The following is a 14,449-nucleotide window of genomic DNA, read 5'->3' as shown; positions in this document are numbered from 1 at the left end:
CATGGTATGTGCATTAGCCCTAAAGGACAGAAACAAAATACCCTTTCAGGAAAAGTACTGTAGGTCTAAATTTTAATATTATATTTCCAGTTATGGGGGTAAAATGTAATAGCCTGCGGACTGCAGGCATCGGCGAGTTCCGTGCGAGACTGCCCAAAGTTTTCAAGTAGTAGTCATTTAAAGGTAGTCTCGCACAGAACTTGCCGATGCCTGCAGTCCACAGGCTATTACACTTACCCCATGATGTCTAATAAAATAGTGCACTTATTTGTGGCATACAAAATTTTTGTGGGGCAATTCTATTAAACGTAATGCTTGCAATGTGCTGTTCCTGACCAGAATGGAACCTCACAGCCAGCAACAATGCTAGTTTTTCCACAGAGGCGAATAAAGGCACTAGCGTGGTTGCAGATACCATATACAGTGGTGCTTGAAAGTTGAAAGAGAACCAAATCAAACAAATGAGGCAAAAAATTAGGCATGCTCTATTCTATTATTGAGGAAAATGATCCAACATCACATATCTGTGAGTGTCAAAAGTATGTGAACCTTTGCTTCCAGTATTTAATACGACCCCCTTGTGCAGCAATGACTGCTTCTAAACATTTCTGAAATTGTTGATTAGTTCTGAACATCGGCTTGGAGGAATTTTACCCCATTCCTCCGTACAAAACAGCTTCCACTCTATTATGTTGGTGGGTTTCCTCCAATGAACTGTTTGCTTCAGGTCTTTCCTCAACATTTCGATTGGATTAAGGTCAGGCCTTTTACTTGGCCATTCCAAAACTTTAAATATATTCTTCTTTAATCATTCTTTGGTCGAATGAAGTGTGTGCTTTGGGTCGTTATCTTGCTGCATGACCCATGTTCTCTTAAGATGCAGCTCATGAACAGATGTCCTGACATTTTCCTTTAGAATACTCTGGTACAATTCAAAATTAATTTTCCCATCAATGACGGCAAGTCGTCCTGGGCCAGATGCAGCAAAATAGGCCCAAACCATAATACCACCACCACCACCGTGTTTCACAGATGGTATGAGGTTTTTATACTGGAATGCAGTGTTCTCCTTTCTCCAAACATAACGCTTCTCATTTAAACCAAAAAGCTCTATTTTGGACTACTCTGTCCACAAAACATTATTCCAATAGTCTTCTGGCTTGTATAGGTGATCTTTAGCAAACTGCAGAAGGGCAGCAATGTTCTTTTTGGAGAGCAGTGGCTTTCTCCTTGCAATCCTGCCATGCACACCATTGTTGTTCAGTATCCTCCTGATGGTGGACTCATGAACATTAACATTAGCTAATGTGAGAACGGCCTTCAGGTTACCTAGGGTTTCTTTGTGACCTTCCGAATTATTAGATGCCTTGCTCTTGGCGTGATCTTTGTTGGTCGACCACTCCTGGGGAGGGTAGTAATGGTCTGGAATTTCCACCTTTTGAACACAATCTGTCTGACTGTTGATTGGTGGAGTCCAAACTCTTTAGAGATGGTCTTGTAACCTTTTCCAGCCTGATGAGTATCAACAATTCTTCTTCTGAAGTCTTCAGAAATCTCCTTTGTTCGTGGCATGATACACTTCCACAAACGTGTTGTGAACATCTGACTTTGATAGATCCCTGTTCTTTTAAAAAGACAGGTTGTCCACTCACACCTGATTGTCATCCCACACATTGAAAGTTGACTCTAATTTCACCTTCAAAATATCTGCTAAGCCTAAAGGTTCACATCCTTTTGACACTCAGAGATATGTTATATTGGATAATTTTCCTCAAAAAAAAATAGCATGTCTAATTTTTTAGTCTCATTTGTTTGTTTTGGTTCTCTTTATCTACTTTTAGGACTTGTGTGAAAATCTGAGGTATTTTTAGACCAAATTTCAGCAGAAATTTAGAAATTCTGAAGGGTTCACAAACTTTCAAGCACCACTCTATGCTGGATATGTGCACAGCCGAGCATTCCGCTATATTAAATTGGCTCCTAAATGTGATAATTACAGATGTGTCCTTATACACTATTGCTGCAGTCGCTCGAAACAGTCCATCACGGCACGCGAGGTCATGTGTGACTCGGCTTACGCCAAATAAATGCGACAAACCACTTCACAAGATTGCACTGATTAATTTGATATCTCACACTTGTATATCTGTGTGTGAATCTGTATACAAAGTACTACAATGCAGTGGTTGAGGCTTTTTTCCACACCAAGGTCCTTTGTGCTCCATATACAGACTCAGGCGCACACAGATATATAAGAATCGCATATCAAATTAATCAGTGCAGTCTTGTAAAGTGGAATGTCACATCCATTTGTGACTAAAAAGCTCTTTCCGGCGAAAAAGAAACTAATTGCAAGTCAAACGGCAACTGGTAGCTCACTCGCACCAGGCGTTTCGTGCTGCATGGCGTATTGAGGCTAGGTGTATGAGGACACATGAATAAACATTATTTTTAGACAATAACCTCTCTTTTCTACATAAATTGTAAGACATAAAACAGTTGTTCTGCTCTTACTCTTAACTACCAATTTCCTTAACAGAAAGGAAGTAAGAGGGAAGATTACTCTGCGCTATAAACAGAAATGCTGTTTCATAGTCTCCGGGGTGAAAGTTGCTTCCATTTTAAGAAAAATGGGCAGACATAAAAAAACAGTGTGACAAGACAAAGGGAATGCAGACTAGTAATGAGAATGGAATTGTAAGACATTCTTTCCTATCACTGGCAGGGAGGTAACTGTGAATACATGTCTGGCTCCATTACCCTGGCTTCCATCATATACACCATGAAGACACCAGTGACTCATTTAGACTTTTAAAATATTTGTATATCAATAAAAGAAGCCACCTATTCACATGCCAATATCAATACCAACAATTTTTTGATAGTGCATTGTATTTCATTACGCCACTGGCCAAAGACTTGCAGTTAATACAAGTTAATGAATTACTAGCACTAGTATTGGTTGTGCAATATAAATAATAACAATTATAAAGATGAAGCATGTTTTATTGGGACTTAAAGCTTGATCAGGGAATCCAAAACCTGAAATATAACACAGATAGCGACATAAGCCACTCTCCAATTAACTGCACCTGCTCCTTTAACCATATCTACAAATTTTAAGAACTTGGGCATGGAGGAAATGTAAAGCTGGATACATACTAAACAATATCTGTACCCAGCGATGCGACTGACGACCCCCTGCCGATGGGCCGACATATCGGACGGCCGGTACACATTAGACCAGGGGTTGATTGAACTTTTTTACTTTTTACACCAAATATATTTATATACGCCGACGTTACCCCCTTGATTTGAAAGGAAGGAGATCATATAGTAGTGCCCCCATATAATGCCCTGTAGTAGTGCCCCCATATAATGCCCCTGCATTAGTGCCCCTGTATAGTACCCCTGTAGTAGTGCCCCCATATAATGCCCCTGTAGTAGTGCCCCCATAGTTGTGCCCCTGTAGTGCCGCTTGTACAAAAAAACAAACAAACACCATAATCCCCACACCTGCATCCGCCGCCGTCAAGTCCACCCAGCTGCTTCTCGGAACTATGGGAGAGACGTCATGACGTCTCTCCCATAGTGCGCATGGAGAGAGGCGGAAGCTGGAGTTCAGAAGAGAACTCCAGCCATCGGCTAACGCGGCGCTGCAGGGAAGGAGCCGGACGCCCGCTGGTAATAACATCTCAGCGGCGTCCGGCTTAGTGCCTCCCTGCGGCACAGCTGGGCACGCATATGAATCATTCTATATTATAGAATGATTCATATGCATGTCCGGCTGTAAGTCCATTAGCCCCAGGAATTTCGTTTTTACCCCATGTGGGGTAATTTACCCCTGTTCCCTGACCACTGCATTAGACTATCGGTCCCTGCCGCATCCCGCTGCATGGGGTCGTCAGTTGCATTGTCAGAATGAGCTGCATGTAGGGCCGACCTGATGATACAGCCGACAACCCTGCGGAAGCACGCAAAGGTCGACATAGTGGGTACACACTAGGCGATTTTGACGATATGTCGGCCCGATTCATAGGATTGGGCGAAATATTGTCTAATGTGTACCCAACTTAAGGCTTCCCTAATCCTCACTCCCCCAGCCCTCAACTGTAAACAAATTAACCTAAAATATTCATTTCCCTGGGCCCCCTCAAGATTTGTGTCCTAGGCAGTTGCCCCTCTTGCACAACCCTAGTTACAGCTACCTTGTGTAAGGAAGTTAACCTCACATGTCGGATTGTTGTGCTTTCTGACAGATGCTGATTAGTGACATTTGCGAAAGGACAAATGTGCAAAATCTGTATTTTCACCAAACATGCAATAAGGAGTTCCATATTTCCTTGGCAGTATTCTGTCATATGTGAATGCAAAATATATACTATTCGGTTGTACACTTGTTGATATGCTCTGAAACAAATAGCACAATACAATATAATCTATAATGTACTGCTGATGTGTACATGGCAGTGGGCAATGCAACTTTTGATTTTGTTGCTCTTACACAATATCGACCTTACTAACATTATCCACCAATCCATGATCAGTATTCTCATTTTGGGGTCTATTTATTAACATTATTTTTACCAAAATAAATTGAAAAAGGTTGTTCTCACACCCTTTTCACATTATTTTAGTTTCACCTAAATTTACTAAAGGGCAATTGGAGTAGAATTCGTAAAAGTCTACTCCAAGCCCTAATTATCACATATTTTTAGTAATCAGATCGCATTTCCCATAATTGTAATGGGAAATGCGATCTGCCTGAGATTTACTAAAAATAAATTGTGAAAAAATACCGAAGCCCTGTGATAATAACACCACCTGCGATCAGCTGTGTGGTCTAAACAGACCACAAGCTGATCACTGCTAAAAAAAAAAATTATATATATATATATATATACAGTATATATATATATATATATATATATATATATATATACACACACACACACAGTATATATATAAAAAAAAAAACACCTGAGTCCAGGGCTGGTGATCGGTGCTCCGGTGATGTCCTCCGTGGCTCCGGTCAGCTTGGCCCCCAACCTGCACTGTGACCCGGGTCACAGTGCACGATGGGAGACCAACTGACCGGAGCCACGGAGGACATCAGAGCACCGATCACCAGAGGCAAGTGCAATTGAGGGTTGCAGGGTTGAGGGGGGGGTCGTGATCGCGGGGCGTGTAGCGGCGGCCGGTCCGCGCATGCGTGGGCACCATGTCACTGTATTTTTTCAAAAAAATACAGTGAGAAGGTTGCAGAGGGGATTCACAGGGACAGAGTTTTATTTAATAAATCCCCGTTATATTGCCTGTTGTGATATTGTGATAATGCGAATTGTAGTAAATAGAGCCCTATAAGAGGATTTCATTGACACCAATTGACTTTGACTAGGATTTTGCAAACATTAATTAGACCTGTTTCAGACTAGGGGGTAAATGTACTAAGATTCGAGATGGTCCCAATTTTTCAAAGTGATTTATCTCACTGGTACTCGCCAAAATTTGGATGATTTAATCCCTTTTTTGGGGGGCAAATTTACCAAAAGGCGATTTGAGGCTAAACGAGTTTGCCGATGGTGAAGCAGAATGAGATATCTCTCCTGAGTAACTCGTTTTGCAGGAGATTACTCACCCGAGATTGCAGTGTTTTCTCTCTCCAAATCTTTCCCGAGCTAGCAGCCAGCACTTATCAGTGAGATATGTGCTTGGTGCTTGTGTGTTAAAAAGTGTAAAAAATAGATAAATGTTCTAAAAAAAAAATTACGTGAGGCCCCCCCCCAAAACACTAACCAGCCCCGGGCTTGCCAGCCTGTCCTGGTTCTTAATTTACACGAAAAAAAATGTGTAGGGTTCCACTGTAAATTACGAACCAGCAACAGGCAGCAGGGTCAGAGCTGGTTTTAAATATATACGGAGAAAAAAAATTACGTGAGGTCCCCCGTATATTTAAAACCAGCCCTGGACCCTTTCTAACGGAGGACTGATGCATTTTAAATAAAAGATTTTCAGCAATAAAAAAATCAACGATATTTGGAAACTTTGGACATAGTATAGGCATGGAAGGTGTTTTACAAAGATAACTTGTGTGCAAGGCCCTCTTTGTCTATTTGTTAATATCGAGTCTTGATGTATTATTGCCTCCAGTTGTAAAGTGAATGCTGGTGCTATACAAATAGTTGTTACTAAACAATAATCAATGACACATATGATCTAGAAGAGTGTATGCTTATACAAGTTGAGTCTCCTATATCCAAAATGCTTGGGACTAGGGGTATTTTGGATATTGAAATATTCTGTATTTTGGAATATTTGCATACCATAATGAAATATCTTGGGAGTGGCACCCAAATCTAAACACAGAATGCATTTATGATTTATATACACCTTATAAACACAGCCTGCAGGTAATTTTATACAATATTTTCAATAATTTTGTGCCTCAAACAAAGTTTGTGTACATTTAATCATCAAAAAGCAAAGGTGTCACTATCTCAGTCATGCTAAAAAAATTCTGGATTTGGAATATCTGGATATGGGAGACTCAACCTGCACTAAGATATCATAGCAACTAATCAGATTCTAGCTATCATTTTCTAGAAGGTGCCAGATAAATGATAAGTAGAATCTGATTGGTTGCTATGGGCAACATGTTAATTTTTTTAAACCCGCACTTTAGTAAATATACCCCTAATACTCTAAAAATTATCGTTTATAAGCCAAGACATGAAATACAATTCAGAAAGGTGTCATTTGGTACTCAGTAATCAGTCACTAACCAAGGCACAGAGAAGATCTACAGCTTCAAGAACAAGTTCCTGATGACCGATTCGTGTCACTCCAAGCTCTTCTAGATCCTGGTGCGATATCTGCAGTAGCTGTTCACCATTAATCTTCTCCCGTTCCACACATAGTACATACAGTTGCAAGGAGTCGTCAAGTCCTAAATTAATTTAAAAAAATGGACAAAAGTTCACAAAGACTATAAAGTCCTTTGTAACCCTTTACAAACAAGCCAAATAAAAATGATGTATACTAAAATCTCTCTCTATATATAAAGTCCCTGGTTTAGAGGTCTGTCTGTTCGTTCGGGCTAATCTCTTGAACCACTGGATAGATTTTGATGGGTTTTCACTATTCTATACAATATTTTGGCCGAGAAAGGTTTAGGTGTATGAACCATTCATCTGTAACAAGAGAGCTGAGCAGTGATGATTTTAGTGAAGCAAGTCACAGAAATAAATCTTGCACCAAGCTGCTGTATCACAGCTGGTCAGAGTGTTGAAACAGCAAGAGAGTATCTGAAACGGAGGCTTGGAATGAAGTAAGTCGCAGAAAAAACTGTTGTGCTGCGTGAATGACTGGCTGCTGCTGCAGGGCCAAGAGCTGCACTCTAATTGGCTCTGAAACAGTGATGGCCAATCAGAGACAGCAATGTGCCCTGTTGCTTAGCAGCAACCTAGAGAGGGAAAGGAGCCTGGGACTCAGCAGGGTCATGTCTGAGGCAGACTGAGAGAACGAGAGGCAGCCTCCAACAAACCCATGAAGATGCCCTGATACAGACACAGTAGCCAGGAAGGAGCCAGGGGAGGCATAGCTATAAGGAATTGAAAAAATATATAATCGGAAATATATAAATCGGAACACCATCAAATGATTTCCATTCAATAGTGACAAACATCAGACTGCCATCATTAAATGGTAAAAAAAAAACTACCATTGGAAAAAAAACATTGATGGTTAGTAACCATCGTATTCCGATGTCCATCCCTACGCTGAACCTGCAGACGAACTCCGGCCACCACTTCTCTGCAGTGAAATGCTCCCTCTCCAGCATGATGTTCCCGCTAGGCCACATGCCCTTGCCAAACAGTTGTCATCCTCCATGGGAGTCAGCATTGTTCTTGAACAGAGGCACCATGGTGAGGAAGCTCAACAGGAAGCCCAGAAAATACAGGGTACATTGTGCAAGAGAGGACACTGCTCATCTCCATGTTCGGCAGCTGGGGTGGGGTGCACATGGAGGCTGCGGAAATATACACAGGTGCCCCAGCCCCATGGATTTGTTGCGTATAATGCTTAGGGTAGCTGCAATACAAATCTCTCATCCATGATCCTCCTGCCCTTCCCAGCACATCCCAGTGGCCGGGCCCCAGCCAGCTACAGGGGAAGGGGGAGTTGTGGTGACACTGGTGAGATGCAGGGGGCAGGAGTGAGAAGCAGGGGGTTGTGGTGACATGGCGTTGGTTGTGGTGAGATGCAGGGGGCTGTGACGAGATGAAATTGCTCCCGTGCAAAGCCCGGGGCAGGTAGGTAGCTAGTATTTAATAAATATATGCTTATTTTCTATAAACACTAACTAGCAGCCCCAATAAAGTGTACTCTGTAGGGTGGCTGTGTGGCTATTCCAAACAATTGTTTTAAAGCAGAAAATTTTACTACATTGTAGCACAAGAATGTTTGTAGTAAGTCTATAAAAAGAAAATATAGCATTCTCTTTGTTCAGTAAAACAATTGGTTGGACCTATTTTTACTATTAATATTAATCCAGGTATGCAAAATGTAAAAGAAAAACATGGCTGTTCTGGGCAATCAGGGACACAATATAGAATAGAGCCTTATGTTGGGACCATACAAGTTGTGGTAATGGACAAATTGTCCTATAATGACAATGATCTTGCAGCGTACACTGTTAATTTAACCCATATCTGCATTTATTGAACATTTATTAAAAAAAAAAATAGAGCTAAGCTTGCTGGGTAGGGTGTCACATTATATTGTATTTTCATCTAGGTGTGACCCTGTTCCTCATATCTTTGTTTATATTTATATGTATCTTTCATTTCATGTCCGTACTTCTATAAAGTTATCCATACATCAAATTTGAACTGCCATAGAGGATTAGTTAGTGATTAAATAATAAAAGTGCAAATCAAGCATGGTCAGGATTAACAAGGTGCCCAAAATATTAAAGACATTGACATCAGTGTATTAGAAAGTCTATCAGGTTTCATCAGCTACTTGCAAAGTTCACTTGGATTATTTTACTGCAGAGTTACTCACATATCTGCCACCCTAGATAATATTCAATTGATTCGGCTGGAAATGCCTTATCTTTTCCTATTTCTTAGCTGAAAACACACTAATGACCTTCCTAGCAATAGTATGTTTCTTTGTCTGTTGTTTCCTGATCCATAATTTAGTTCAGTTACAAACAATTCTGTTCTGGCAAAATGTAAGTCCAAGGTGCCTATTTATTAAGATTATTTTCAATAACATTATGTACAAATTGCAGTTTCTGCATAATTTTATGATTCCCCGCTATGTACCATTAGCAAAATACAGGATACTTCACAGAAATCTCCTGCAAAAGGCAAATTAGTGCAGCAGACTGCAGTCCCCATTACTATCAATGGGGACAATCTTGCAGGAGAGGGATCTTACAATACGTCCGGGTCAGGGATGCTTATACAGGGCTGTATAGAGCTAGCCCAGACCCCAATACTTTTAGGGGGGTAGCCTAATCGTAGGAGGCATGGCCACGCCCCCTTAGAAAAAAAAATAGAAAACAGTATTTGCAGCGCTGTACGCTATCAGGGGCAAATCCAGGGGAAGGGGGGGTCAATCAGTGTGATTGCTTCCCCCTCCCCCATACAGACAGAGGAGACTTCTGCTCAGCGGTAACACGCCTCCTGACCCGGGCACTCGCTGGACTCCTCCTGCTTATACTGTGAGCATATGTAGTATCAGTTTCTCAGAGTCTTTCAAAAATGTGAAAGACTCCTGTGACGTGGCCTGGATGTAACTTGCAGGGACAGCATTTACCACGACAACTGTCCCTGCAAGTAAGATTTAGTACATAGAAGGGACATATTTGTTTAGAATGAAAAAGTCCATTGTGATGAGGACTGATAATAATCGCTGCTCCTACATCTGGACCAATATATCTGGGAATTTATATGGTAAAATCCGTCTTGAACTACAAACAGTCCTAAAATACAAACTTTTCTATAAAAGTGTTATGTGCTATGAAAACAAAGACTATCCTATCCTCTTAGAAACGATTACATACATGTCACTTACCGCTATTTACATAATAAAATTAGCAGTACTTTTTGAGTAAGTATTAAAGTAAATGACGCTAAGCGCCTCCCCCCATCAAACCTGACACCTCTGCAGAGGGTGTTCAAGGTTCATCTTCTTGTCTCTTCCAATGCATATATATACTGCACTAAAAAATCATATACATTGAATATTTTTACAATTAAGCTGTTCTCCTATGATAGTCTGCAATAATAATAACACGTTTTCCATGTGTTCCAAAACTGACAGATTTTACAGTAAATGATTTTGATTTAAAGAACAGAGTAATGTTGGCTGGGGCAGCTGTCTCTTCAGGTTACGCTCAACTTAGAACAGGGAAATGGTCCTAGACAACTGATATATAAGACCAGCTGAACATATAGTTTCTATCCCATTAACTGTACTCCAGGAAACAGATTTCTCTAACTCTAAAAGGGCCAGTAGGATAACTCATCCTTTGGGGAAGATTTTAAAGGATGATTTACTAAAATAATTTAGTAAAAGTAACTTTCTGCTCCTGTTCCTGAAAGTAAAGTGAAAAAATATAAATGCTTATGTTTGCCCAATGTTATATTATCCAGATGTAAAGCATAGGAGTACTGAAATGGGAAATATATTAAATACAAGTGGGATAATTAAATATAATGATAGATGGGTACGGAATTGGTATGAAATACCGCCGGTCGCATGGCCGGCGGTTCGATTCCCGTCAGCGGCAGCCGACAGGAGCAGAGTGCGACGCAGCGGAAGCCCGACAGCGCTGGAAATCCCGATCGTGGATAGGTAAGTATTTACTAACCTAACCCCCCTAACCCTCCTTAGGGGTGCCTAACCCTAACTTCCCCCCCCAAGTGCCTAACCCTAACCACTCCCTTCCCCGCTGCCTAAACCTAAGTCCCCCGGGGGGTGCCTAACCCCAAGTCCCCCGGGAGTGCATAACCCTAACCCTCCCTCCCCCTAGCCTAACCCTAACCCTCCCGGGGGGGGCCTAACCCTAAGTCCCCCCCGGGAGCCTTAAACCTAACCCTCCCCCCCCCCCAGCTGTCCGCTCGCGGCGCCCGGCATCCCTACGATCGGGATGCCGGGCGCCGGTCTCCCGGCGTCGGGGAAATGCGGGCGTCTACATGTAGACGCCCCGCATTTCACCCTTGCCGGGAAATGACAGTTGGGAGGCCAGCTGCCGGTATTTAGGCAGTCGGCTTCCCGATTGCCTCCCGATGGGTACATGGCTACAACACATACTGAAGGGCTGTAAAGCTCTACTGTAGCTAATTTCTGATGCTTGCCAATGGCATGGACAAGTTATGGTGGTCCATGACTGACAACCTATTTTCAGACTTTTTTAGGCTGAGTATTCTTCAAACAGTGAAAATCCATTATATATGTACTCACCAGGGAAAGTTTATGTTAGGATGATAATTTAAGAGTTGTAAAAGATGACAAACAGTAAGTTATGTATACAGTTTTTATTGTTACATACATCTATCTATATTTTGTCACCATCATCAAGCAAAACATTTGGAGTTATCAACCATTATATGTGCTACGACAAAGTCAGTTCTTCAAATATGACTTTTCTCAGCAACAGGACACACAAGACACACTCCATGTTAAATGCTAGGGTTTTATGCCATTGCTAACAAACCCTATTTCTTAGGACTTGTGGAAACATGCATAATAGAGCAAAAGCCATTGCTTTTCTCATCTAGAGTTGTCAGTGGTAGTAATGGACAAGGAGAGACACAACTACCATAATACATGGTCTCTGTAGGTGTTTTGATCATTAAAGAAACAGTGCTAAATTTACTATGCTGCACATTTTAGCTGTAGGATTTAACGGGGCAATAATATTAAACACAAAGCCAGGTGTGTTTTGCATTCAATATAATTGCACATTTAAATCCAGCCGCCTGAACTCCTATCCTTGTGTATCAATGCCTATCTCCCTATAGATTGTAAGCTTGCGAGCAGGGCCTTCCTACCTATATATCTGTCTGTTATTACCCTGTGTTGTTCTATAAATGTTTCCAATTGTAAAGTGCAACGGAATATGCTGCGCTATACAAGAAACTGTTAATACATAAAATAAATAAAGATATGGTGGCTTTAAAAAGCACTACTCAGTAAATTTAGGGTATTGTGTACTAATGAAACATAGGGCTCAATCCAATTGTTTGCTCTGAGCAAAATTGTACAAATTCAGGCTCGGAGAAGGTCGCGAGGGGTGCTAGACGAGGTGCCGTCGCCAGCGTTTTAAGGCAATGGCAACTAGCACTCTTTGTGGCTAATTGGATTGATGCCTTTGTGTATAAAGAAAAACAGTGTATAAAGAAATATACTGTTGAAAAAGAATTACACTTATTAATTGTTCTACTGTGGATTACTCAGACAAACTCCAGCCTGCAAAACAGTACTCAGTGTAGAAGGCAAACAATATAATTGTGTTCATGTGTCTTCAAGAATAAGTAAATAATGTAAATAATAATTAATAATAATAATGTTTATTTATATAGCACCTTTCTCCAAAAGGACACAAAGCACTTTACGTTCGGAGGAAATAAACCATATATTAAAAGGAGGCAGCCATTGTTGGCACACTTCAATGCTTACAGTGGGTGAATACAATATAATGTAGAAGTTACAAAACACCTACAGAGTAATGACTTTTGGGGATTTTCCTTCCAACCCACGATAGTAGCAGGTGATGCAGCAGTCTTGGGCGCACTATATAGGTTATAATGGCTAGGATAAGCAATACAAAGAGATATAATTACACTTTAGGTAGATACAAAGTACAATATACAATCTATGTACACAATGATACCTGCTGAAGAGATTACAGTCCTAAATTATTTACTCTGATATTTGTTGGTCACACATGGGGTGTGCCTAAGGAAAACACTTCAATTTTCGCGCAGTGATGTATACCATATTTGCTGACTTTCTAAGTTGTCCACTCTGGGAGGGGGCAATATGGTCAGCAATGCAGGTGGCAAGGCATGGTCAAGTGGGCAGCGCAGGGGTCGTAATGGTGCTATTACATCATTGCAACCCCACTTCCCACTATACAATGCTAAAGAGACAGTTCCTGATCCACATCTGATGAGGAGCCAACAGATGTCAAACAGGATAAATGATAGATGCATTTACACCTTGTATGCAGTCATCAGCCATCAGTGCTAACATAGGTCTCCCGGATATGGATGTCAAGATGTTTTATATGTACAAGGTTAAATGCTACAGATATATGGGTCAGGGTGGTGTGAAGAAACTACCTGCAAAAATAAAACAAATGAGTATCGATATTTTAGTAAATACATAAAGAAAATAAAATAAAGCCAGTCTGTACTGTGTACCTAGCAATTTCCAGAACACTGCAAATCTCCAAATTGTAACAGCCACATCAGCCATCCAAAAAAGGGGCATATTTAATAATGAGTGATATTCAGGTTATTACTTGTTACTAATCTTACATGGTGCTCCAAACAATGAGCTCCTAACTGTAATATTTCAAACACATGACATTTAGGAGCTCATTGGATGGAGCACCATTTAAGATTAGTACCGAATGATAACCAGAATATCACTCATTATTAAACATGCCCCTAAAGCTGCAGGCCCCACAGTTACCCAGTACTCAGTGGCCTCAGCCTGCAGATGAGCAATGTACAAACTGTCATTGTTATGTGCCAGCAGGCATTTTAGATACCAATTTAACAAAGTAGCATTTGTGTGACTAAATAGAGAAAATGTCACAAACATTCTTTGAAGTTTCAGTAACAATATGAAGCAATAACTTGTTCTGGGAATGAGTTGTGACTTTAATAGTAAATAAAAGGCACAAACGTGAGAGAAGTGTGGTCTAGTATGCCAGCAATAATGTAACATTAACATATGCTGCATTACAGGAATGTACTTATTTTGGGTTTTGGAGAAGGATTTAATAAACGCAAAATGAAGCATTTTATGGGATAAAATGAAGCATTTTATTGGATAAAATGCTAAAGGAAAAAAATGTATAGCCTGGGAGTAGATCTGCAAACGTTTATTTTCTTTATATGGAAAGTATGATATTTACAAGTGTCCATTTCCACAGTGTACCACAGGGACATCATTTTTTCTTCAGACTACAGTGGAACATTGCCCCCAACAGCCAATTTATCATGGAAAATGGTAACACACCTGCTGAGTACTAATAATATAAAGCTTACACTGCAGGATATACAGTAACTAAAGGTAGATGAGCAATAATTTTTGTGTATATAGCTTTTGGATCCTGGACAGATTTTAGAGGGGTTGGGGTACTGGTCGAACCTAATGTTGGTGTACACTGGGCAGAACTTTGACCCGGGGAGCCTCTTCT

At 40.8% G+C, this 14,449-nt stretch overlaps 1 protein-coding gene across 2 annotated transcripts in view; it reads right to left on the bottom strand.

Moving 5' to 3' along the window:
- The window catches only part of CNKSR3 (CNKSR family member 3), a 119,930-nt gene that overhangs the window by 69,335 nt on the left and 36,146 nt on the right, over positions 1-14,449 (bottom strand). Inside the window, exon 2 of one of the 2 annotated variants that reach the window (XM_088448970.1) lies at positions 6,783-6,946. The exons of the other annotated variant lie outside the window; for it this stretch is intronic. Within the exon in view, the coding sequence (XP_088305096.1) occupies positions 6,783-6,946 (164 nt within the window). The remainder of the gene's footprint in view (positions 1-6,782; positions 6,947-14,449) is intronic. 2 annotated transcript variants of the gene reach the window in all.

The sequence above is a fragment of the Taudactylus pleione genome, unplaced genomic scaffold (genome assembly GCF_031769625.1).
Source record: "Taudactylus pleione unplaced genomic scaffold, aTauple2 ptg000473l, whole genome shotgun sequence".
Lineage (NCBI taxonomy): Eukaryota > Metazoa > Chordata > Amphibia > Anura > Myobatrachidae > Taudactylus > Taudactylus pleione.
Note: the sequence above shows the minus strand (reverse complement) of the source record. Positions and strands in the feature narration are given on the sequence as shown.